Below are 27,709 nucleotides of genomic sequence, written 5' to 3'. Positions count from 1 at the left end.
AGTAGTTCTAAGTCTAGGGGACTGATGACCTCAGATGTTAAGTCCCATAGTGCTTAGATCCATTAGAACCATACTGCCACAAAATACAGTTTTTGTGTCGAGCCAAACTGCCAAATCCAAAAATTCGGTAGGGAATGGAAAACCAAGTATCATTAAGATCTAGACCAAAATTCAATTCACAATCAATGGACCATCAAGTGTCTCATGGAAAGCTACAGATTTAACAGGTATTTTTTCTTCATATGACCCGATGTAGTACGCAGTTCAGTATTTTCTATAGACTTTATACACTGTATGTCTTGAAAACAATGAGATCTTCTCTGAGGAGATACGTTGGTGTTCAGTGCAGCAGCCCAGTCCAGACCACACCAACGACACACCTTATATACGCACTCCGGACTTCGCTACTGACATTCCACATACTGCTTGGACCTAGTTTTGAGGGCTGTGGACTGGAAGGCTGATGGTTACGATTCTGCTCGATTGGCGACCATCTCGCCGACTGGCCGTTTGCCCGCATCTCTCCTCAGAGGGGATCTTAGTGTGGTTGGGTTGAGTGGTTACCTGTCTCTGACGGTGTTTTATTGTCCTCTTTCATTCCTGCATTATTGACCTTTTTTTCACATTCTCACACCAGCCTGATTCCCTTCAGTACTACTGACTGAATGTAGGTTTTCCTTTAGAGAAGCATTTAGTCAGTATGGTTCTTGTACTGCCTGTTTCTCTGTATTGCACTAGTGCCAATAAATCAGAGAGTTTGAAACACTTACTGTCTCCTGAAAGTGGAATACGCAGCATTGTGTCAATCACTGGATGAAAAAAGCCTTTTATGAAAGAAAAGTTATCATGACCCACAATGAAATACTCAGAGGCAGTAGGTTAATGACAAATGATTAATAAATGTTCCCAATGGTTACGCCCAATCCTTAGATATAAAAAGTTTATCCTCTTGCCTACGTCTTTCTCAATCATGAAATTAAATTACCATGCAGACAACTAAAAATATGTCTTTGTCTCTCCCATAAATGACGATATTAGTGTCATAGTTGTAGCGCCAATAAAATTAAATCGTACTACTTAAGACAGGATTATAAATACAAAATTATTCTCTATAACATATTATCTTATGTGCCAGCTAAACAACACTCTTCCTCCAATCCTTATGTTTGCTTGCATTCTGTAGGGTTGGGCACAAATTATTTGAAAGATAAAATTATCTGAAGAAGTTTCGTCATCTGATTTGTGGTTTGTTAGTCAACTTCCTTATATTTCAGTAAGTATTTCTTAAGATTCAAATAGTTCCTTCTATGGGAACACTGTTGTGGAGATTATCTGCTTTTAACGAGAACACGTAATATTTTCAATTTATGTGATTAGGTCTACTGCGTTTCTTAAGAAATACTGCATTTGAAAATGTAGTACTGTAAAATAATATTATTTAGGATTGTTTCCATAGTTAACAATTGGTCTCGCGAGACCTTAAGAGCACATGGATTCATAAATATATATGTACTCACAACTCGCTTAGTGTACCAGAAAAACATCAGGCCCTTTTCTACAACCTCACACTCCCCTCCTCTTTCACCCTAGCAATAGTTCCTCTTACAGCCCAGATACACAATTCTATAAGTACTTCGTTGAAAGTATGTTCTTCACTTAGTTATAAATTTACGATTTTGGTTTTTCACTGATTACATATACCTTCAACATTCTATAGCAGTTATATCGAAATATATTCGTTTTGTGTTTCACTGATTAAGTTATTCTTCTCCATTTTTGTTACCATAATTTTTTGGTGCAGTATGACCTACAGCATTGATTAATTAATATCATAACTACAAATGTTAGCAATGTACATTTTTGTATAGTGGTCTGATTCCCATTCACACTATAAATGGATTTGGCTTGTAATCAAAATATTACCACAGGCTATGGCAACAGCTGATGTTTATGTACATATATGTAGACTAATATTTTTATTTCCATATGATATGTTTCTGTATTTGAGGGGAAACAGTTCATTACTTGCCAAAAAATGTGATTTAATGCATATATTTGAGGTAGTTGTTGTTGTCTTCAGTTCTGAGACTGGTTTGATGCAGCTCTCCATGCTACTCTATACTGTGCAAGCTTCTTCATCTCCCAGGACTTACTGCAAACTACATCCTTCTGAATCTGCTTAGTTTATTCATCTTTTGGTCTCCCTCTACGAGTTTTACCCTCCGCGCTGCCCTCCAACGCTACATTTGTGATCCCTTGATGCCTCAGAACATGTCCTACCAACCGGTCCCTTCTTCTAGTCAAGTTGTGCCACAAACTCTTGTTCTCCCCAATTCTATTCAATACCTCCTCATTAGTTAGGTGATCTACCCATCTAATCTTCATCATTCTCCTGTAGCACCACATTTCGAAAGCTTCTATTCTCTTCTTGTCCAAACTATATATCATCCATGTTTCACTTCCATACATGGCTACACTCCATACAAATACTTTCAGAAACGACTTCCTGACACTTAAACCTATACTCGATGTTAAAATTTCTCTTCTTCAGAAACGCTTTCCTTGCAATTGCCAGTCTACATTTTATATCCTCTCTACTTCTAACATCGTCAATTTTTTCGCTCCTCAAATAGCAAAACTCCTTTACTACTTTAAGTGTCACATTTCCTAAACTAATTCCCTCAGCATCACCCAACTTAATTCGACTACATGCCATTATCCTCATTTTGCTTTTGTTGATGTTCATCTTATATCCTCCTTTCAAGGCACTGTCCATTCCGCTCAACCGCTCTTCCAAGTCCTTTGCTGTCTCTGACAGAATTACAATGTCATCGGCGAACCTCAAAGCTTTTATTTCTTCTCCATGGACTTTAATACCTACTCCGAATTTTTCTTCCGTTTCCTTTAATGCTTGCTCAATATACAGATTGAATAACATTGGGGGCAGGCTACAACCCTATCTCACTCCCTTCCTAACCACTGCTTCCCTTTCATGCCCCTCAACTCTTATAACTGCCATCTGGTGACTGTACAAATTGTAAATAGCATTTCGCTCCCTGTATTTTACCCCTGCCACCCTTATAATTTGAAAGAGAGTATTCCAGTCAAGATTGTCAAAAGCTATCTCTAAGTCCACAAATGCTAGAAACGTAGGTTTGCCTTTCCTTAATCTATTTTCTAAGATAAGTCATAGGGTCAGTATTGCCTCACGTGTTCCAACATTTCTGCGGAATCCAAACTGATCGTCGCCGAGGTCGGATTCTACCAGTTTTTCCATTCGTCTGTAAAGAATTCGCGTTAGTATTTTGCAGCTGTGACATATTAAACTGATAGTTCGGTAATTTTCACATCTGTCAACACCTGCTTTCTTTGGGATTGGAACTATTGTATTCTTCTTGAAGTCTGAGGTTATTTCGCCTGTCTCATACATCTTGCTCACCATATGGTAGAGTTTTGTCAGGACTGGCTCTCCCAAGGCCTTCGGTAGTTCCAATGTAATGTTGTGTACTCCCGGGGCCTTGTTTCGACTCAGGTCTTTCAGTGCTCTGTCAAACTCTTCACGCAGTTTCGTATCTCCCATTTCATCTTCATCTACATCCTCTTCCATTTCCATAATACTGTCCTCAAGTGCATCGCCCTTGTATAGACCCTCTATATAGTCCTTCCACCTTTCTGCTTTCCCTTCTTTGCTTAGAACTGGGTGTCCATCTGGGTTCTTGATATTCACACAAGTGGCTCTCTTTTCTCCAAAGGTCTCTTTAATTTTCCTGTAGGCAGAATCTATCTTACGCTAGTGAGATAAGCCTCTACATCCTTAGATCTGTCCACTAGCCATGCGTGCTTAGGCATTTTGCACTTCCTGTCGATATCATTTTTGAGACGTTTGTATTCCTTTTCTTCCATGTATACAACCTTCTTTTATGATCCTTGAACCAAGTTTTAGCTATGATTAAGTTGTGCTCTGTGCAAAATTCTAGCAGACGGCTTCCTCTTTCATTTCTCTCCCCCAATCCATATTCACCCACCATGTTTCCTTCTCTCCCTTATCCTACTATCGAATTCCAGTCACCCATGACTATTAAATTTTCGTCTCCCTTCACTACCTGAATAATTTCTTTTATCTCATTAACATTTCTTCAATTTCTTCATCATCTGCAGAGCTAGTTGGCATATAAACTTGTACTACTGTCTTAGGCATGGGGTTTGTGTATATCTTGGCCACAATAATGTGTTCATCATGCTGTTGGTAGTAGCTTACCCGCACTCCTATTTTCTTATTCATTATTAAACCAACTCCTGCATTACCCCTCTTTGATTTTGTATTTATAACCCTGTATTCACCTGACATAAAGTCTTGTTCCTTCTGCCACCGAACTTCACTAATTCCCACTATATCTAGCTTTAACCTATCCATTTCCCTTTTTAAATTTTCGAACCTACCTGCCCAATTAAGGGATCTTACATTCCACGCTCGGATCCGTAGAACGCCAGTTTTCTTTCTCCTGATAACGACGTCCTCTTGAGTAGTCCCCGCCCGGAGATCCGAATGGGGGACTATTTTACCTGCGGAATATTTTACCCAAGAGGACGCCATCATCATTTAACCATACAGTAATGCTGCATGCCCTCGGGAAAAATTATGGCAGTAGTTTCCTCTTGCTTTCAGCCGTTCGCAGTACCAGCACAGCAAGGCCGTTTTGGTTAGTGTTACAAGGCCAGATCAGTGAATCATCCAGACTGTTGCCCCTGCAACTACTGAAAAGGCTGCTGCCCCTCTTCAGGAACCACACGTTTGTCTGGCCTCTCAACAGATACCCCTCCGTTGTGGTTGCACCTACGGTATGGCCATCCGTATCGCTGAGGCACACAAGCCTCGCCACTAACGGCAAGGTCCATGGTTCATGGGGATAGGATATTTGAGGTAGGTGACCTAATTTGGAAGTTAAGCATTCTTGCATTCTAGTAGAGTACTTTAAATTACGTAAAACTAATTCTCTTCCACATCAAATGTCACAGCCAGTACCATTTTCCAGCGCAGATGTAATAGCCATTGTTTGATTCGAAGACTTGAACTACTTACTTTTGTTACTATAATTTGTCAGCACAGTATGACCTACAGCATTGATTTATTAGTATCATAACTAATGATTTCATGAAATTCACTGTAACTGGCAGTGTGGCGCTCGCACATGCAAATGAGGGGATTCACAATTTATTCTTATGACTTTGTAACCAGTAACACTTTCTGTAATCCAAAGTACTCTACTAGTTGTAGTTCATCAAACATAATAAATTCCAACCTAGCCAAATTTTAAACTATTATGTGTTTTTCAAAATAACAATTTAATCTTCTGCCCATCTATAAATAGACAGATGTCATCCAGAATAGTCAGTTTGAAGGTACTTGAGTAATGTCTGTCTTCAAGTGTACTGCACAATTATGTACATTCTCTGCACAAAAATATGCACACCAGTAATGGCGAAATTCGATGTAATTATTTTCAATTGATATCTGCAATCTCAAGTACTTCACTTTTTACCTGAGTTGTGATGTGATCAACAAGTACCATGAACTGTCAGTGTCATCAGTCTGTACTATTGTTGGACACATTGATCTGTGTGATGGAGTCACTTAAACGATTCACTGGTGTGCAGTTGTCTTAACAGGGACTGTGTTAAGTGAGAAGTGGGATATTTTCGTATAAGTAGAAAATTGTTATGTGGCACAATCGAACACTCAGCTACAGCAGTGGACAGTCACTCTTCATCAAGATGGGCTATGTCCAGGGTAGGTGCACTAATAGTTTTTGGTAGTGTAACGAACTGGTCATCCTATTTAATAAGTGAACTTCCCATGGATGAAAATGTGTGACTTATTATAATCTAAAATATGGTGTTGGGTCATCTTTTAGCAAACACCAACCTGCACTCGTTTAAACTTTCAGCTTTGAGGTGACCAAGGTTGCTGCTACCAAGGAGAGGCCACATAATTTAGGTCAGTTCCGTCCCAGACCCTAACTAATAGAACTACTGGTGTATTGGTCTTGACGAATAACTATGACCATTGCTTCTGCTCCACATCAGGACGTTAATCGTCTTGTGTATTGAGTAGTATTTATTATAGAGTTTCATTTGAATCATATTCTCTTTGCACTATGTCGAAATAGGTGCTGTTTTCATCTGTAAATCCAATAGAAACTACTAACGATCACACATGTAATACGACGGTTGGAACATAAATAGTGGCAACTATATATTCACGACCGATATAAAAGGGTTACATGTTTGCACCTGTTACTGTCCTTCAAAGTAGTCATCAGCGTTGTGTAGAACCCGTTGCCAGCGATGTGGGAGGCGTAGTATATGGTTAGCAGAGCCTGTTCTGTTGATGGTGCGAATGGAGCGGTCTACTGCCTGTCGAATCTCTGGAACAGTTCTGAAACGAATGCTACGAAGTGGTTCCTTCGTCTTCGGAATCAAATCAAAGTCACAAGGACTTAAGTCCGGGGCGTATGGTGGATGGTACAGTACTTCCCAGTCCCATCGACCGAACAGAGCAGCCACAGATTACGCTGTATGGGCCCGCGCATTGTCGTGCAAAATGATGGGTGGATTGCGCAGAAAGTGTCGCCGCATCTTTCGCAAAGCTGATCGCAGGTGATGCTCCGCAAACGAACAGTAATACAGTGCATTGACGGTCTGCCCTGGAGGAACGTAATGCGTTAGGATAATAACATCACAGTCGTACATGAGAATCACCGTAACTTTCACCATGCTGGGGTTCTGACGCACTTTCGACTTTCGCGACGACCCATAATGACGCCATTCGTTGGATTGGCGTTTCAGTTTTGGCTCGTACGATGTGGCCCATGTCTCATCCAATGTTACGACACGGCGTAAGAACGCCTCTCCTTCGAGCTCATAGCGCCGCAAGTGCGTCTGAGCAACGTTGTAATGCAACCATTCTGCATTTCCATCAAGTCATACGGAACCCATCGTGATACAATTTTTCCCATGCCCAGGCGTTCCTTCAGAATGCGAAGCACAGTCGTACGCGCTAATCCGGTTTCGTAGGTGAGCTCACGAATCGTATGACGTCGATCACTGTCCACTAACGCGGCAACAGCATGCACTTCTTCTTCAGAGACGCTATGACGACCTGACCGATGCATGTCTGCCACAGTTTGCCGACCTTCCTTGAAGGCTTTTACCCAACGTGCCACTGTTCTGTACGGCAATGGCGATTCTCCGCACGCCTCTTGAAGACTTTGATGACACTGTCGTTCTGTACGACCTCTGGCACATGCAGTCTTGATCCACCTCCGTTGTCCCTGTTTCGAAAACATAGTGACACCGTTACGTTAGACCGCTCGGTCACAAGTGGCTGTGTTTCCGTCGATTTTGCGCACTCCGGTGACGTGGGACAGGCGAGTCCCTATGCTCGGATGTAAGGTAGGTATGTCAACAACGTGTGCTTGCTGCGACAATAGTAGATTCCATTGCACAGTGTTTCCACAGCTTTGTTGCCACTGTTTGAGTTCCAAACAACGTATTTTTGGCCCAATGTACAGTTCGCGCAGTCAGTTTAACAATTATTTCGTGTTTTTCAAATGTAATTCATTTTGACCTACATGCCACGTAAGAGTGTCGCTTCAGCAGAGGTACGTTTCCGTTCAAATGGTTGAAATGGCTCTGAGCACTATGAGACTCAACTGCTGAGGTCATTAGTCCCCTAGAACTTAGAACTAGTTTAACCTAACTAACCTAACGATATCACAAACATCCATGCCCGAGGCAGGATTCGAACCTGTGACCATAGCGGTCTTGCGGTTCCAGACTGCAGCGCCCTTAACCGCACGGCCACTTCGGCCGGCCTACGTTTCTGTGAAACTTGATCTGCAGATTATATAAAAAAAAAAAAAAAGAAAAAGTCATGTGACTAGGGCCTCTCGTCGGGGTGCAAGTCTTTCGATTTGACGCCACTTCGGCGACCTGCACGTCGATGGGGATGAAATGATGATGATGAGGACAACACAACACCCGGTCCCTGAGCGGAGAAAATCTCCAACCCAGCCGGGAATCGAACCCGGGTCCTTAGGTTTGACATTCTGTCACGCTGACCACTTTTTTTTTTTTTTTTAATTACAGTTGGACGCGAACATGCGACTCTTTACGTTTTTTTTTATTTTTTTTTATTTTGTTCGTTATTGTTCGTTGTGTTTGGTCGTTGCGGACGTCGCAAGACATCCTGTTCAAGGTCGGTGGTTGATCCTTGCACTCAGTTTTTTATTACAGAGGCCAACCGGCTCTCAAACCGAACACGCTGAGCTTCCGTGCCGGCGTCCACTCAGCTACCGAGGGCAGACGCGGATAATAATAATGTGACAAGGATCACATGTTGACTACTAGCTATAGCCGAAGGACGTCAGCAGCAAAGTCACACACCCTACCAGGCACTGGCATCCAGCTGGTTAAGACGTTTTTCATTCCTGACTCCTTTAAGGATTGTAGCTCCGAACCAACTTACATTTCTAAGGCGTCCCCTCTCGGCCACACCAAGACTGGCTGATGACCTTGTAATCCGACTTGGGCGCGCCTATCTGTACCTCTATAGGGGATAACGATCTTTTTGTTCATATAAGCCTATATCTTATCATTTAATACTCCCTAAAGATACCCACACCTCTGCTATCCAGATCAGGCCCCTCTGCACCTGGACATCTAGTGTCAAAACTGGTATACCCTACTTTTAGACGTAAGAGACTGACATGTTTTGTGGCAACATGTGCCACGAGTTATATCTCTCTACTTAGTTGGGCCGGCAAGAGACATACCACTCGGGAGCCATCATGCCGTAGTCAGCTTGTAGTACAATCGATAAATAAAGATCGCTGGCATCTGCCAACGCTATTGCTAGCTTCCAGCTGAACTACGAATGGCTGCTGGCGAAAAATGTTTATTCTTGTGCTTGGAACCGCAGCAACACTTAGGCGTTGCCATAGAAACATACACTGAGATAACAGAAGTCATGGAATACCTCCTGATATCGTGTCGAAACTCCTTTAGCGCGGCGTAGCTTGCCGTGGCATGGACTCAACATGTCGTTGAAAGTCCCATTCAGAAATATTGAGTCACGCTGCCTGTGCAATATATCCGTCCATAATTGCGAAAGTGTTGCCGGTGCAGGATTTTGTACATGAACCTGCAGTTTATGTCCAATAAACACTCGATGCGATTCACGTCGGGCGATCTAGGTGGCCAAATCATTCACTCGAAATGTCCAGAATGGTCTTGGAACAAATTGCGAACAGTTGTGGCCCAGTGATACAGCACATAGTTACTCAAAAACATTCCATCGTTGTTGCCGAACATGAAGTTCGTGAATGGCGGCAAATGGTCTCTGAGCAGTGCACGGCTCGCGTTTATCCCATACATTGTTTGCCATCTTCTCTTACGGTACTGCCGCCTCGTTTTCTTATTCTATTTGCTGGGGTCACTAACTTCCTGCCTTTCTTGCCCGTGAGCGGCAGCAGCAGCGCGTATCGATAAGTGTACTGTCGTACCATCTCTGGAGCTACCGATAGTATTTCCAGGTCGTCGTGTGTCTGTCAGTAAGTTCGGGACGGACCAGCATTGCAATCGGAACGCAGCAGCAGTGAAATCGGGGGACCTAGCGCTGGTGAGGCGCCAACAGCCAGTGCTCGCCGACAGCTGGCGATACACATGGTCCGACGGGGGGAGATTGGAGCGGGACGACCGTTGGTTGGTCGTTCGGTTGGTCGTCTCATCGGCCAACATATACTTTCTCCTTTCACCGTTTCCGGGCCTGAGGGTTGGTTGGTTGGTGTGGAGCAGCGGCGAAGTCTCCGTCGCGCGTGTGGCTGTGCCACGTGCGGTCGGAGTGTGAGGGGCTGTTCTCATTGCTACGAGGCCCGTGGCTTACCGATCCCGGGCGCGAAAGTTAAGCCTTTACTTAATCTACCAGCCAGCCCCAACCGTTCACATTCTGTTATTAGAATTTCGTTGTGGGCTGTTGGAACATCCTGTCGCTTAGTCCGTTGACTGTCTGTCGGTTGGGTTGTCGTCGGATCGACAATCGTTGGGCCGTCTGCCTGTCTCACCTAAGCGAGCGTTAGTGTTTGAATTCCAGGCCGACCCTCGGAACTTCTGATTGCCCTTGCGTGTACTGTCTTTTTTTATTTGTTTTTGTTGTTCGTACTTGTATGGCTTCTAGCCAACTTTTTTTTAAATATTAAGGTTGTTTTGCCCTTAAGACGTAAGATTCCCTAGGTCTTCAGCGTAATTTAAAGAACTGTTTCACGTATGACCTTTGGCATTTTAAAAATGTTAATGTTGTTGAATTTTAAGTGTTGGGCCTTCAGCCGATTTTGAGTTTGAGTTGTTCTGCCATTAAGGCCTTCAGCCTAGTTCAAAAATGGCTCTGAGCACTATGGGACTCAACTGCTGAGGTCATTAGTCCCCTAGAACTTGGAACTAGTTAAACCTAACTAACCTAAGGACATCACAAACATCCACGCCCGAGGCAGGATTCGAACTTGCGACCGTAGCGGTCCTGCGGTTCCAGACTGCAGCGCCTTTAACCGCACGGCCACTTCGGCCGGCTTCAGCCTAGTTCAAAGAATTGTTTCACGTAAGGCCTTTGGCATTTTAAAAATGATAATGTTGTTGAATTTTAAGTGTTGGGCCTTCAGCCGATTTTGAGTTTGAGTTGTTTTGCTCTTAAGGCCTTCAGCCTAAATTAAAGAACTGTTTCACATAAGGCCTTTGGTATTTAAAAAAAATTAATGTTATGGAGTTTTAAGTGTTAGGGCTTCAGCTGATTTGAATTTAACTTGTTTGCTCTTGAAGTGTCTGATTCTTTGGGCCTTCAGCCTAATTAAAGAACTGTTTAAATGTAAGGTTTTGCCTTTAAAATTTTGGTTGAGTTTTGCGTAATTAAGAACTGTTTTAAGAAACGCCTTTGTTTTTTTTTATATTTAATGATGGTTAGCTTTAAGAGTTAGGCTGTCAGCCGATTTTGAATTCAAATTGTTTGCACTTAAAATCTCAGATTCTTTGGGCCATCAGCTTAATTAAAGAACTGTTGTAAGGTAAGGCTTGCCTTTAAATTTCTGATTATCCTTGCGTTTTAAGTTATTTGCTTTCAACCGTTTTTAAATAAAAGTGGCTTTCAGCTGGTAATTAAGTCCCAAAGATTAAAGCTGTGTTTAAAAAAAAATTCTTTTGGGCTCTTGTAATGTTTGATCAAATCATTAAGTTGTATGTCCAGTGTAACTGTCAGCCCCTTATTTTGGCACCTTTCCTCGATTTAAACTACCTGTCGTGTCCTTCGAGTTTAGCAGGGCGTCTCAGTCTCCAGGTAGCGTAACATAACCAGTATTCAGTCCATTCCAAGTAAACACAGATCACACCATTATGGAGCCACCACTAGCTTCCACATTACCTTTTCAACAACTGGGATCCATAGCGTCTTGGTGTCTGCGGCACATTCGAACCCTACCATCACCTCTTACCAACTGAAATCGGAACTCATCTGACCAGGCCACTGTTTTCCAGTCTTCTAGGGTCGATCCGATATGGTGACGAGCCCAGCAGAGATGCCGCAGGCGATGTCGTGCTGTTAGCAAATGCACTCGCGTCGGTCGTCTGTTGCCATAGCCCAGTGACGTCAGATTTCGCTGCACTAAAGATACGTCTCATATTGATTTCTGGGTTATTTCACGCAGTGTTGCTTGTCTATTAGCACTGAGAACTCTACGTGAATGCCACTGCCCTGAGTCGTTAAGCGAAAGCCGTCGGCACACTGCGTTGTCCGTGGTGAGAGGAAACGCCTGAAATTTCTCTGATGTAATAAACGAGAGATAAAAGAAAAAAAGCAAAGGGGCTTGGTCCTTCCGGTTTGTGTGTCCGGTTTGTAACACGATTTATATATATATATATTTTTTTTTTTGCTCTTTTGTTTTATTACTCGTTTATTACATCAGAGAAATACACATTTGAAGACAAAATTTAACTACATGAGATATTGCTCCCAGTAAAAGTTAACATAAGCAGTGACAAAACTTTGTCTCTTAAGGGTTTCTGCTGGCAACAAATTTTAAGTAGGCAACGTAAGGTTTATGTCAATTTAGCTAAAACACGTAGCTAGTGACTGAATCACGACACAGGCACTTTAAAAATTTCGGCAACAAATAAATAGCGTGAATTGGTACTCACAGTAACCACCTAATCAACAGCCTTGCCATTGAATAAGTAGTAGGCCATTTGGAACAAATTAGCAACACCCAGCAACTAGGTGAGTTAATACCAACAGTCTTTAAATGTCTTGCTCCCCATTAAATAAACAAACTTACAGTAATTAAATGAATAACAAAACAAACACACTACGCTCCACTCAAACTCTTCAGTGGAAGCCAAGCCAAAATGATGATTCCATTAACTGACTAGCACTGAAGTCACACTAAAGCTCATCTCTGTGTTCCCAAACACACATGGGGCAAACTTACACAAGACAAGATTTTGAAGGGAGCACATCAGTGAAACCGGTAGTGGATCTAACTCGTGGCACTGAAAATTAAGGTACTAGACCGGGGCACAAGGTGGTATACAATGAGGTTGCCTTAGTGCTATACTGCGCTCCAAAATATTAATTCAAATGGCCAATTCAAAATTAAGTACACATAAACCAGCATTAATTAACGAGGAATGACACCAGGCCGATCGAAGGGATGACAATTGAAAAGACGAATGCCGGAGGCGGCAGTAACATCAAACACCTGCTCCGAGTTTTAACCAGGAGTCACTTCCCGCTATACAAGTAAACATTTCACCAAGCACAAAGAAGGAACCCCAAAGAGAAAATTCAAATAAAACCCCCAGAAGATTATAAAGGACAGGGAACCCAACTATTTAAATTTAGAAGAATTAGCTCGCCCCAAAGGCAGTATAAACGCTAAGGCCACACTTACGAGGCCACCAAAATTGGTTTCAAAAGGTCTTATACATTTGCTCCTTTTCTTTAAAAGAAAAACAAGGCTGCCTAACTTCTGCTGGACGTCTGGTATGGCTCGTGTAGGATATACCAGGCAGCAACCCAAGCTAGGCAGTCGCAAGGCACGGCGAGCAAAATCAGGAGAGCAGACAGGCAGCCGGCCAGCACATGTCCTCCATCCTCAGCCGGCAGACCGCGTACAACCAACTCCACATATACGTGGCTGCTTCCCACCTCGTACCTCGCGGCATCTCAGCAGGTCGCTCGAGCAAACCGTCAACTGCCACAGGGCAAGCAAGGATAAGAAACATCGAAGGATCGATAATGGACATCCAAGAGACTGGCGCCCCAGTAACGAGCGCCACGGCTCAGATAGTGTTACCCAGTGACGTCATTGTGACGTAAGAACTTTTCAGTTTATTCAGGATGATTTCACAATGTCATGACGCAGCGCTGCTAACGTCAAAACTTATTAATCCCGATATGCAGCCAGTCTTTAATGGAAGGTCACATTAAAACTTGGAATTTTGTTATTGGAAAGAAATTTTTCTATTGGGAACTTAAACGAGGTTTCTTCTGTTGGAAGGTTACTCTAAATGTGAATATTATAATTATTTTTTCTGTTCGGAGGTTACACTATGTGGTAAGTTTGTCGCGGACATCTGGACTCTGAAATGAAAACGACGACGCATGGACGCCTGCTGCAACTTATTTCAAACTTAAAACGAGGACGGTTCATTTCTGGAGAAAACCATCATCAGTGACTAGACTTAGTGTTATCTATAACAACTAATCACAAAACGACAAAGTGCAGAAATTCACATGAGGGGTCTACGCTCTGACGACAAAGCCGACATTCAAGCCAATGCAACACGCAAGCGGGTCACAATGCGAAAAAAGGCCTAAGAGTTATACTGAAGTAGAAAGAGGCTGTGTAGAACAGCTGAAGCACTGCAACCAACCTCTCAACTTTAATCCAGTCTCGAAACATTTTGGGCTGATGGGGTATTTAGCGGCCTGATTCAGGTGTTCAGCAAAAGTTGCAGTACTCTCCGTGGGCATACTGTACTTAGGTGTTGCAACTAGTTTTTAGGGCTGTGGGCAGGAAGGCCTATGGTTATATTTCTGTAGGATTGGCGCCCATCACACATTCCGACATATCGGCTACGCCTCTCCTCAGAGGCGATCATGTTTAATGCCGAAGAGTGGTTGTTGGTTTTTCCAGTATGCTTCTCGATCTGCAATTCAATTCCACAACTCTTTATCCTACGTATATCATAGCAACGACATATTTAATATCGAGATTCCTACTTTATGACACTGAAAATATTTCCTTCCAGTTATGCTACTTTTAAATTAACTGTGTTATTCGTACGAAAACCTATTTCCACAATAGATTTTTGAAATGTGTATGCAATTCTATCAGAGATTTCCTCAAAATATGTCACGTTCGGAAATTTTGTGGACTTACTCTCTTGTGTACACCTAATTACGATGATCTAATCACTATGTTTCCTTCCTATCTGTTTCTCTGTATCTGAAAGTGCAATTTGCAGCATTTCTTTAATAATTGCATGTAAAAGGCTTTTATGAAAGAAAAACTAACATGACGCGCTATGAAGTTCGCAGTAGTACTAGATAATGGTAAATGATGAACGTATGTTGCCAATGATTATTCTCAAACCTCAGATATAAAAGTTTAACCGCTTGTCTGCCTCATTTCCAGTCATGGAAAAAAATAACAATGCAAACTACAAAAAATACGCTTTCATCACTCCAGTCAATGAGCATAATTGTGTAATCGACGTATCGCCAATAAAATAAAATCATACCATAATATTCGAAGAAATACTTGAGTGCCAAAATGTTTAAATGCTATTTTGGCTCTGAAGTGCTTTTTCAAACATTCCAATCTGGAGATCGCCCCGGATCAGAACGTTTGTAATGTATAAAATGATACTTTTTAAGTCAAGGTTATAAGTAAAAAAACTATTGTATGAAAAGATGTTAGTTGAGTATTTCTCACCGGTGTGGGATCCATACCAGATGATAGAAGAAATAGAGAAGATCCAACGGAGAGCAACGCGCTTCGTTACGGGATCATTTAGTAATCGCGAAAGCGTTACGGAGATGATACATAACCTCCAGTGGAAGACTCTGCAGGAGAGACGCTCAGTAGCTCGGTACGGGCTTTTGTTGAAGTATGGAGAACATACCTTCACTGAGGAGTCAAACAGTATATTGCTCCCTCTTACGAATATCTCGCGAAGAGACCATGAGGATAAAATCAGAGAGATTAGAGCCCACGCAGAGGCATACCGACAATCTTTCTCTCCAAGAACAATACGAGACTGAAATAGAAGGGAGAACCGATAGAGGTACTCAAAGTACCCTCCGCCAAAGACCGACAGGTGGCTTGCGGAGTATGGATGTAGACGTAGATGTAGATGTAGAACAGTGGGGCTCAGAAGCGTTCCAAGGGTCGGCCTGAGGAGGTAACTGTAACATAATTCTAGGTGAGACAGGCAGCCAAAAGTAAGACTAAATAATCGGATGGGAACCCGACCCAGTGACGGCTCAAGGACCGACCAACAACCTATTCAATTCAGTTCCAGCCGACCAACGGCACGATAATGTAAAATGTGAGCTAGGACAGAAGCACTACGTTTGCAAATATTGGCGTCAAAAAGCAGCCAAGGCACTACAACCACTGAAAAATATGAAGAAACACCAAGATCTGTCGAACTACACGCCCTATCGGACAGCATCAACACGGCGAGGTAAAACACACGGCGGAACACTACGCTAATGCCCTCTCCGCAGAGAGACTTCCTCACTGCTCTGCCCCAACCGACCGACTGCCTATTCCAGGACGCAAACAGCATTAAAATAACCGCTCAGTCGTTCCCACCCAAGTCATGTGTGTCAGGAACATTCAGGCGAGTCTTGGCTGTCCGGAGCTCACTTAAGCTCCATCCTGACTCAACTCCATGTCTGTTCAGAACTCGGAGACCCGGCGACCCGAGCACACTCGCTCGGAGCCAACCTTGTAGAGGGAGCACTTGCCTATTGACCACCTAACATCTCTGCACAAGGAAGGAACGCAAGATGACCAACTGACGAGGGCCCAGAAACGGTCAGAAGACCAAATACACGTCGCCCAATGAGACGACCGACCGAACGACCAACCAACGGTCGTTACCACTCCAGTCTCCTTTCGTCGGACAGTGCATTGTGTGTCGCAAGCAGTCGGCGAGTACTGGCTGTCCGGACCTCACTGTCGCTGTCTCCTGACTGAACTTCCGCAGACAACGACCCTGAAATACTTGCGGTCGCTCCAAAGACAGTACGACAGAGCTCTTATCGATACCGCTGTAGCCACTCATTGGCAGGCAGGCCAGCGACTCAGTGACGCCAGAAAATCATATAAGGAACGGGACGGCAGGACCGCAAAGACAAGATGTCAAGTATTAAACTTCACGAACACGAGTCGCGCTCGTCTCACCAGTGTCTCAGCTAGATATCACCCGTCATCCAGTTTTCATGTTTGCTTGTATACGTTAGTGTAGGACACAAAGTATCTGAAAGAAAAAATTATCTGAAGAAGTTCAGTTACTTCCTTATACTTCAATAAGTTTTTCTTATGATTTCAATAGCTGCTTCTTTGGGAAAATTTCTATACAGACTACCTACTTCTAACGAGAAGACTTAATATTTTCAGTTAGTTTGATAAGATCTGCGTTTTGTAAGAAATATTTTGTTTGAAAATATAGTAACGTGCAGTTATTTCACACCATTTAAGAACAGTTCAGATTACCAGGCCTGACTCTATAATTAACGACTGGTCTGGTCGGACTAGTTGTTTTATTTGGGCTGGGCCTCAATTTAAGAGTGCATTTATTCATAACGATATATGTATTCACCACTCCCACTGTGTACCACGAAATCAGCCACCCATGTTTTATAATCTCAGTCTTCCCCCACCCATTCTGTCTTACAATGGTTCCTCTCACCAGATAGGTACACAATTCTATAACCACTTTTTTGAAAGTATGGATTTCCCTACTGAATGTATTTTAGTCACATATTTACGACTTCCGTTTTTCACTGATCGTGTAAAGCTTCTACATGCTGAAAATATTATAACGATTTATATCTGTTCTCTGCTTCACTAATTAAGCTATTCTTCTACATTTTCGTATATACAGAAATTTTAGCACTGTGCAATTGTGTATAGTAGTCTGTACTCACATTCAAAATATAAATACAGTAGGTATAGCTCGTAAGCAAAAAATTACGACAACTTTATCCCGACAGCTAATGGTTATTTAAATACACTATGTGATGAAGAGTATCCGGACACCTGGCTGAAAATGACTTACAAGTTCGTGGCGCCCCCTATCGGTATTGATAGAATTCAGTATGGTGTTGACACTCTATTAGCCTTTATGAGAGCTTCCACTCTCGCAGGCATACGTTCAATCAGGTGCTGGAAGGTTTCTTGGGGAATGGCAGCGCATTCTTCACGGAGTGCTGCACTGAGGAGAGGTATCGATGGCGATCGGTGAGGCCTGACACGAAGTCAGCGTTCCAAAATATCCCAAAGGTATTCTATGGGATTCAGGTCACCACTCTGTGCAGACCAGTCCATTACAGGGATGTTACTGTCGTGTAACCACTCCGCCACAGGTCACGCATTAAGAACAGGTGCTCGATCGTGTTAAAAGATGCAGTTGCCATCCCCGAATTGCTCTCTAACAGTGGGAAGCAAGAAGGTGCTTAAAACATCAATGTAGGCCTGTTCTGCAATACGCCACGCAAAACAACGAGTGGTACAAGCCCCTTCCATGAAAAACACGAACACATCATAACATCACAGCCTCCGAATTTCACTGTTGGCACTACACACTCTGGCAGATGACGTTCACCGGGCATTTGCCATACGCACAACCTGCCATCGGATCGCCACATTGTGTACCGTGATTCGTCACTCCATACAACGTTTCTCCACTGTTCAATCGTCCAATGATTACGCTCCTTACACCAAGCGAGGCGTTGTTTGGCACATGCCGACGTGATGTGTGACTTATGGGCAGCCTCTCGACCATAGAATCCAAGTTTTCTCACCTCCCGCCTAACTGTCATAGTACTTGCAGTGGATCCTGATGCAGTTTCGAATTTCTGTGTTTGGATTTCCTGGGTAGATGACTTCCTATTACAGATTACGAACCTATTCAAATGCCCGGTGGTCTCTGTCATTCAACAGACGAGGTCGGTCTGCACGCTTTTGGCTGTACGTGTCCCCTCATGTTCCCACTTTACTATCACGTCGGAAACAGTGGACATAGGAATTTTTAGGAGGGTGGAAATCTCGCGTACAGACGTATGAGACAAGTGGCACCCAATCACCTGACCACGTTCGAAGTCCGTGAGTGCCGCGGATCGCCCCATTCTGCTCTCCCACGATGTCTAATGACTACTGAGGTCGCTGATACGGAGTAGCTGGCAGTGTATAGTAGTATAATATAAAAAACGTAGTTTTTTGGAGGTGTCCGGATACTTTTCGTCACTTAGTGTACATACAGATTAAAATCTTTAGATTTATACGATATTTATTCGTAGTAGTAGGGTAATGTTGTTGACGCTAATGTAGTAGATGTTTGTGACACTGACTCCTTTGACATATGCATAATACAAATGTAACAGATAGACTAATATATTTAACATCATCAGCTCATGGGCTATTCCGTACTGTTATGACACACAATTTCGCAAGCAAGTCATTCATTCATTTGCTGAAGAGGAACTCTGCGAGTTTTCAAACATGATCCTCATGTAGACCATGTAACGGATTACATTGACTTTCATATTACATAGTTTTAGGAAGTCAAATTAAACACCTTTCAGCCGTCAAATTTAAGCCTTATTTATTTGGCAACCAGTTGCAGTGTTTTATTACGCTATCATTAGGCCCTTCACCGACATATAGGAAGAATCTACCTTGGTTGTAATCAAAACAGGGGCAAACATTACTGGTATTAATAGATATTTGCTATAGTGATCACCTACCTGCAGGTAATGATCGAAGTGATCAGTATAGCAAATATCTACTAGGGGTTATTCGAAGTAATAGTTCTCCTGTAATGGGTGCCTGGAGAAGATGCACACACATACTACGTTTTGACACAACCATCGACCAATAAAGATGATGGGCTACTAAAATAAGTGCAGTCCACGTACTACAATGCCCTAGCAGGATCCTTGAGGTGCTGTCCAGTACCCCTGGTTTTGACACAGCCTTTGACCATAAAGCATATCTATAAAAATAACAAGAGGGCTCCCACTAGTCGACTGCAGTAAGTTCCTTGAGACAACGCTCACTCTAATTTCGTTCTGAAGCAGCCATCCGGCAAGAAGCAGTGGGCTACACACCAACATCTAGTGGACTTTAGTAGCTGCCTTGAGAATATACTCACTTCTATTCCTTTTTTTATGCAGCCATCAGCCAAGAAGTATAATGGTCTACTAGAATGACGTAGAGTCCTGCTCTAGTGAACTCTAGCAAGTGCCTAAAACGATGTTCTCATCTACTATGTTCTGACGTAACCATCGTCCTAGTAGAATAATGGGATATTAGAATGACCAGAGTAACTCCACTAGTGGACAGGGGACCTTGGGGAGATGGTCATTCGTAGTACGTTCTGAAGCAACCACCTGTAACAGTCCAGTCTGGTTCTTTACACAAGAATGTTCTACTCACCTTCCACTGGTCTTCTCATGCAACACACGTTTCCCTGAAGAAAACTATCGATGCTTGTCATCTAGAGAAGCTGTAGTTAACACTAGCCGCACTAAACGTATTTACTGGACGCAAAAAATTGTTTTCTAGTTCCATTTTGTACTAACTAGTAAATGAGAGAAAGTAATCTAATAAAAATTTCAATATACTGTCACATCTAGGACACCATTTCAACTGCCAAATCCTAATTAATTTTGAGTTAACATTACGACATTCGCAACTAGTAACATTCACTCTCAATAGCCATCTGGGTATACACCGTAACCTATTACTGTAAAAGTACATACCCATCGGAGGTTCGAGTCCTCCCTTTGCCATAGGTGTTTGTGTTATCTTTAGCGTAAGTTTGTTTAAGTTAGATTAAGTAGTGTGTAAGCCTAGCGGCCGATGACCTCAGGAGTTTTGTCCCATAAGAACTTACCACAAATAGAAAAACACATACTGACTGTCTGTGAATTGCACGCTCGCTCAATATTGTACAGAGCGTTCATTTCAAACTATCAGTTCTAGGTTACTGTGATGTGGTCGGAAAAGTGAGGTCACGTGTTAATAGTGGAAGTGCTATGTGTCAGAAGATATAGTCATCAGCTACAGAGGATTGAGAATCACATACAAAACCTTCTGTGAAATACACTAGCAGCCATCGTATCAGTTGACTTCGTAAAATTTATGTTACCAGCAACACTCACGAACTTTCAGAAAGGTCATAAATTTACATCATACTTCACAAGATGCACACATTTAAGTGGATCAGATCAAATTTATTCAGAAGATGAAAGACGATCATTTATACTACCAAACTACAAAAACGGTGCATAGCGTACGGACGTCCTTGCAGGATTCCTGTCAATTAGTTTTCAAGGGTAACTAAAGTTACAGTATTTCATGTAATTATTCACCAAATAGAAAAATTTAAAACACTGTCATAATCTACTCAGTAAGAGGTACAATATTACGCTGAAGGTTTTTACACAATAACTCAAGTATTAAAGTTAGAAACTGTCTACAAATCTTCAGACAGGACACGCATACTCCCTAGACTATATTCATCCAGCATTTGAGATTGAGAGGACTTAGCGACTTCCTACAAGCAATAAATACGAGTACAAATCTTTTCGAAACTGTTTTGTCGACCCCTGCCCCTCCCTCGCACACTACCACAAAATAATGAAAGGAAAAATTGTAATCGCCTACTACTGATCATGTAGTAAAACTTCAACATGAGTCACCACTGACTGTATCTGCACAACTACATCACTGTACTACACGTAGTTCAGAAGGTGTCACTTCATAAACAAGAAGACGCGAGAAAAACGGAGCAGAAATTACTCACCATATACTCATTCATTGTTTTATAATGAGAGTAATTTGCCCCTGCTAACAGACCTTCGATATTGTTTCAAACCTTTTCTATATATTTTCATTCTCTTTCGGTTAATATACTGTAATTAATACAATCCAACATAATTATCAACCGCAAATGTTTTACATGAATGGCGTCACATTTTTAACACTTTAACAATGCAAGGGAGTTCGATTCTTTAAATAATTTGGGACTGGAGGCTTGTTATTGATAAAGCTAAAACATCGGCGTGAGGTTAGTATAAGGCAGATCCATCGTAAAATTTCCCATATAATAATAAAAAATGAAGCGAGTAAACTATTTTGGCCGTACCTGAAAAGCAATGGAATCGTCTTGGTGAGCAAGGTCTCGCATCGCTGCAGTTCTGCGTATGGCCGTGTAGACACTGGTTCGCTGCGCGACACACCGTTCATACTTTTTTAGCTGTAATACACCGTCCACGCGTGTGTTAGTCGTAGAAGGACAGATAGTATATCGCACTTTATCACTTGTATTCCAAGAAAATGCGTGTACACCTTATCGTTTACTATTATGCCACTGTACTTCCCTATACTTATCTACATGCCTACTTGTTTTCTTACAGCTACCTCTCCTAAAATATGTAAATATTCATATCAAACAACGCGCGCTATAGCGGGAAATGATTCACTGTAGCGAATTGTTAACTTGTAAGTGTATACATAGAAGGTCTAGTAAATAAAACAGTCTCTTCCAAAATTGCGGACGAAAGTATACAAATCGTTGCCTGGCAGATAACTTTCTCCTTCCAAACGAATTATAGCGCAATTTAGTGAAAAAGCGCAGTCGCAAGTAACATAGTGAGAAAGAAAAACTAGATTATTTTTGTAGGCCCGAAAAAGGATGCCAGTCCAGCTGAAGAACAGTCCAGATTAAACAATCTTTATACGCATGATGATGTTACGTGACATGAACGAAAGAAATATGTGCAGTGCACAGTGAGCGATATTTACTTCAAAATCTGAAGAAGTTTGCTATTTATTTCAAAATATTAAAATAGAAAATTGATTCATAGTGAAAGATTTCAAATCCATAAGAGGCAAGGTCTCCAAATTATCAACGGAAACATAGTGTCTCACAGTAAAATGAACCCATAGTTTTTTATTATTGCGCACTTTAAACGAAATCGTAGATGTTAACCTTTGGATCGCAGGTACGTTTTTGATACGTGGAACTTCCCAATGTTGTAACAGACAAAAATCTTAATATTCAGAAAAATGAGTTAATTTAATGAACTTTAGCTATCATTTACGCTCTGTTGAAGAATCCTTAATTACATCCATATCAGTTTGTCTCCGTTCGTTTCTATTTATCTAGTTTCGGGCCAGACTGCGTTATCTATGGTACTTTTTCTTCTATAACTATTGTTCCAGTCTAGATTCCACCTCCTTATACTGGTCTTGGTCGAGTCAGTCCATCTTGCTCATTGTGTTACTCTTGCCCTCAAACTTTGCCTCCATAATTCATTTTGCTAATCTCTCTATTTCCCCTACTCTTCCAAGTTCTGTCATTCAACTTCTATGTTCCAAGTTCCTTCCTAACAACTTAATTTCTCACTCTTTCACTCCACGTTAGTAGTAGGGAGATGACAGTGTCAGCGAAGTTTTCAAATCAAATTGCTGTCAAATTTCTAAGCAAATTAATTACATTGATCAATCAACTAGCTTCATTCCCACCCACCCCCACATACGTACATCCACATCCAACCCCATCCCCACATGACATCATGTGTTTACCTCAGCGTGCATGTGGCTTCCCTGTCCCTCACCCCTCACCCCTTCCATCACCTGCACTATTGGCAGAAATTTCGAATTTTGGCGGGAATTTCGAATTTTTGCAGGAATTTCGAATTTTGGTGGGAAATTTCTTTATCCAAGGAATGCGCTCAGATCCCACCACACCACCCACCCGGAAATTGGCGGGAAATGTGCCGTTTCCTGTACTCGAACCATGTCCTTCTGGATGGAAAGCCCAAGTGCACCCCCTACATCTCTTGCAAACTGTCCAGAGGCAAGAGAGGAAGGTTAGGTTAGTGTGCTTTATTTGTTTTGGTTGGGAAACAGAAGTAAAGATCAGTCCTAATTATGTAATTAATCATAAATATCAGTCCTAGTTACACAAATATATTCATAGTGCTACACAAGAACTGCCTAAAGTCGCAATACAGTTCAGAAATTGATGAAACCATACAACTGGTGTTAGCCTTCTGGGAAAAACTTCATAGTACCACTCGAAACTAGTGGCAGATGCACTCAAATTCTACCCTTCATCTACAAGCTTGTGGGAAAAAAGAGGTTGGAGTGTGAGGTACTATTATTTTTTTTTGTGGGGGGGGGGGGGGAGGGAATATTTTCAACACGTGAGAAACTGGTGTTGGACATAAAGGAGTTCAATAAGTGTAACCTGTAAAATTACAACTGAGGACTGTATCTGTCACTGTTTTATGTCAGAGTTCGCTACAGACGCCTCACGCTGCAGTCCAGGTCACTGAAACCAAAACACGCTACTGCAACTGACGGAAAATGTTTCAGTGTTCTAATTACATATCGAAACTGTCGTGAAAAAACCAGCACTCGTAATGAAAGGGTCATAATGTAACACGGGGACAATCGTCAACCCAAAAGACTGCAGATGGGTGGCAGCTGAATGTGTGTTCTCATTGAGATACAATCACAAACTGCCGAAATTAGAGGTCCTCTTACCTTCCCTCATCGCTCCCCCTCCCTCCCTCCCTCCCTCCCTCCTTGCATATACGGTGGAGACACAGACTTTTCAAACAGTCAACTGCTAGCCCAAACACCTCGCGATTTTTCTACCGCCCTTCTGCCAGTGGCCGGCCGATGTGGCCGAGCGGTTATAGGCGCTTCAGTCTGGAACCGCGCGACCGCTATTATCGCGAGTTCGAATCCTGCCTCAGGCATGGTTGTGTGTGATGGCCTTAGGTTAGTTAGGTTTAAGTAGTTCTAAGTTCTAGGGGACTGATGACTCCAGATGTTAAGTCCCATAGTGCTCAGAGCCATTTGAACCTTATTTTTTTAAGAGTATTGTTTTCTAATTTTACAGTGATTAATGTTTCAGTGTTGACCATTTCCGGAACGTGCCGTTCACACCATGAGTGAGGTAGTAGAAAAAAGAGGTACCATTTTCTTGTTGATGGAAAGAAAAAACATGTGAATCTGCATCATTTAGGAATGCCTGCAAACAACTGTTTGAAGATGATGACCCGTACATTTAATCTCATGCTCCACAGCGACAAGCAGCAGATATCTACTTTTCTGCCAAGGCTCTCTATGTCTCAACCAAGTTGATGCCTGTCTATCATTATGTGGTAATCAGCAGCATACCATCAGACAGATGGTATGAGAAAGACACCGTTGGTATGGGATGATGTACTGTATTAAACACTGCAGTTGATAGTGTGATTAATTTAAGAATTTTACCAGTTGCTCCTTAATTTCAACTCCAACCAATGATGTGGCAGAATGCTTCCCAAATTCTGCATCATTGCTAAATCACCTCCACTACTATTCAAGTAGCATATACTAGATTGCGACTGTGCAGTATCTCCATTCGGCCATATACACCAAAGTATACCAGACAGTGTCTTATACTGACACAATTATCTACTTATTTGCAGTACATCAATCATAGTGCACAATTTATGATTAAAACTAGCTATCTTTCCTTCTATGGATGGGTGTCACAGAGTATTCTCGCATTCGAAGGATAAAATTGGAGATTGACAGATCCATCCCACATTAGACTTGACCAATCCTCCCTGTAACATCAATCTTACTCAGGGCAACCATCTACATGCACGACATACCTCCAGATGTGCGCGTTTCAATTAGGGTAGCACCTCTTATCACTGTATAATAGGCGTAGGAGTGCTGCAGTGATAGACAGTAAAGAATAAACACATGGTTTACACATGGTGGAGATCCAGATGGACGGAATTTGAAACATTTCACGTGAATCAATTGCGTTATCAATTCTGAAGAATTATTCCACTGTCTGGAATCAGTACCAGGAAGGCACCAGCGTAAGAGAAATTATGATAGAGCATTAACAGACACTCCTACAGTTACACGGTTCTGCACTTAAAAATGCTACAATGTTAAAACAATATGATTTGTGAAATATTAATCGTGCAGAAAGCAACGCTCTTAATACTCTAATGCAGGATATATGAGTCCGTCATCAGACATAAAAAAACACGGCAAATGCCCTAACCTAATCGCTATAGTGACAAATTTCAAAACAATAAAACTATTTTCTTCTACACTATTCTGTTGCCACAGGAAGACATTGTCAGTGCATATCCGCTGCTCGAGCTGCTTATAAACCAGCTAAAACGAAGTCAGGAGACTAGTGTTCTGTCTCTTAGGAAATTAATGGATTTTATACGTATTTTTAAATTGGAAATGTACGTACCCTCAATCAGACTTTCCGTGTCAGTCATGTTTATCATTACTAGTAGCAGTATTGGTTTTGATGGATGCAACTATGTCTCACCAGGAAACAGAGCGGACAAAAACGGACATGAATAGTTGTAATAGCTGATACATTGAGGTACGACCCACGCCTTGCTGCACGAAATTGCATGCAAGCAAGTAGCAGCTTCTTATGATGGAGTAAGTATCACAATCAGTAGTCAAAGGATATGTACCAGCTTTATTGTTGTTTACTGTAACATGACCACAGCTCTGGTAACATTCAACTTGCACAAAGATGTCTTGGCCTGATATTAAGTAGTTTTCCTCATGTGTAGGACAATATGGCAAACTGTCTCTCGATTACACCCCCATCATACTATTAAAGGCGATATATGTGACATTGCTCCACTGTCCTACAGGACCCTATATGTACGGAATAACATTGTGTGTGAGAAGCAGGTGTAATTCGGTAATACCTGTATCTATATTCGACTTCATGTGTGAGAACGCAGCTATGGATTAGGATAGACATGTTTTGCATGCTTTATTATGACACCTCTTTGTGGTACTTTGTTGAATTATCCATTACCAAAACCCATATTGTTTACAGGGGGAGGAGCAGGGTTAAAAGAGAATAGGGTCAGAGCACAGTTCTTAAGCTATTCTCAGCCTTGAGTGTCCTGGTACCCCTAACCCACATCATTCCCCGCATTTCGTAGTACTTATTTTCTTATTTTGTATATTCTCAGTCAATTTAGGTAATTTTACAAGTCTTTTCACGATTTTACATTTTTGTCGTATTTTCCTCAATTTGAGGTAATTTACCATCAATTTGTCGTAAATATTCCAGGTTTTCCTCGATTTTTACCGATTTAATGTCATTTTTCCATGTTTTTTTGATATTTTTCCAATGTATATGTTCATTTTTTCTGCGTACCCATGCGTTGTTTGATTTTATATAAGGACATTTGTGTGTCTTATACACCAGCCTACTTAAAAACCCTAAGAATTCCCCTCCTCCCGATGACCTGCAATCATGCATTTTGGATAGGAAGATCATGAAAAGTACAGTAACACTCGCATCGTACATAGATGAGGCTCAGTCACTGGTGCAGATTGAAAACTTGTAGTCTAGTAACAAATCTATGTACTGCTAAGATACGTCAGAGAGTTTGTGTGCAGGCTCACGTAGCGATGCACTTGATGCAAACTCAAAGTCTGGCACAACTACACGTTCATCAGTCATTCCACTCTACCGTGTAGAGATCTACAACAGGGAATTGACATTCATTTATTTACGAGTCAAATTCAGTAGGAGCAAATTGAGGAGCAAATCTCCACGGTCATGGAACATGTCAGTACTTGAAATTACAACATAAAAGTAATAACAGATAAAAATAAAATGTTTATGAACCCAAAAAAGACAAGCCATAAATTTAAGTAAACGCAATCAACATATAACATAAGAATCAGCTTAATTTTTCAAGGAATTCCTCAACAGGAGTTACCCATGAGGAAACTCTTCAGTTTCGATTTGAAAGCGTCTGGATAACTGTTAAGATTTTTGTTTTCTTGTGGTAGCTTATTGAAATTTGATGCAGCAGTATACTGCACACATTTCTGCATAAGAGTTAAGGAAGTCCGATCCAGATGCAGGTTTCATTTCTGCTGAGTATTAACTGAGCAAAAGCTGCTTACTCTTGGTAATAAGTTGATATTGTTAACAAGAAACTACAGAAAAGAATATGTATATTAAGAGGCCAATATCAAAATACTAAGACTAATGAACAGGTATTGACAAGAGGTTCATAAAATAATATCACTTATTGCCCGAACCACCCGTTTCTGAGCCAAAAATATCCTTTTACAATCGGAAGACTTACCATTGTAAAAGGATATATTACCACAAAATATAATACCATATGACATAAACAAATGAAAATAAGCAAAGTAAACTAATTTTCGTGTCGAACGATCACTTACTTCACATACCGTTCGAGTAGTAAAAATGGTAGCATTAAGTATTTGAACAAGATTGTGGGCTTCCCACGACAGTTTTCTGTCTATGTGAACACCTATAA

General features: G+C 41.7%; 1 protein-coding gene across 1 annotated transcript in view; it reads right to left on the bottom strand.

Moving 5' to 3' along the window:
- LOC124605942 (solute carrier family 22 member 7-like) overlaps positions 1 to 21,546 on the bottom strand; it is a 185,330-nt gene extending 163,784 nt beyond the window's left edge. The window contains exon 1 of the mRNA XM_047137901.1: positions 21,487 to 21,546. Coding sequence (XP_046993857.1) covers positions 21,487 to 21,528 — 42 coding nt within the window. The 5' untranslated portion in view covers positions 21,529 to 21,546. The remainder of the gene's footprint in view (positions 1 to 21,486) is intronic.
- Between the last annotated feature and the right edge of the window lie 6,163 nt (positions 21,547 to 27,709).

The sequence above is a fragment of the Schistocerca americana genome, chromosome 3 (genome assembly GCF_021461395.2).
Source record: "Schistocerca americana isolate TAMUIC-IGC-003095 chromosome 3, iqSchAmer2.1, whole genome shotgun sequence".
Classification (NCBI taxonomy): domain Eukaryota; kingdom Metazoa; phylum Arthropoda; class Insecta; order Orthoptera; family Acrididae; genus Schistocerca; species Schistocerca americana.
Note: the sequence above shows the minus strand (reverse complement) of the source record. Positions and strands in the feature narration are given on the sequence as shown.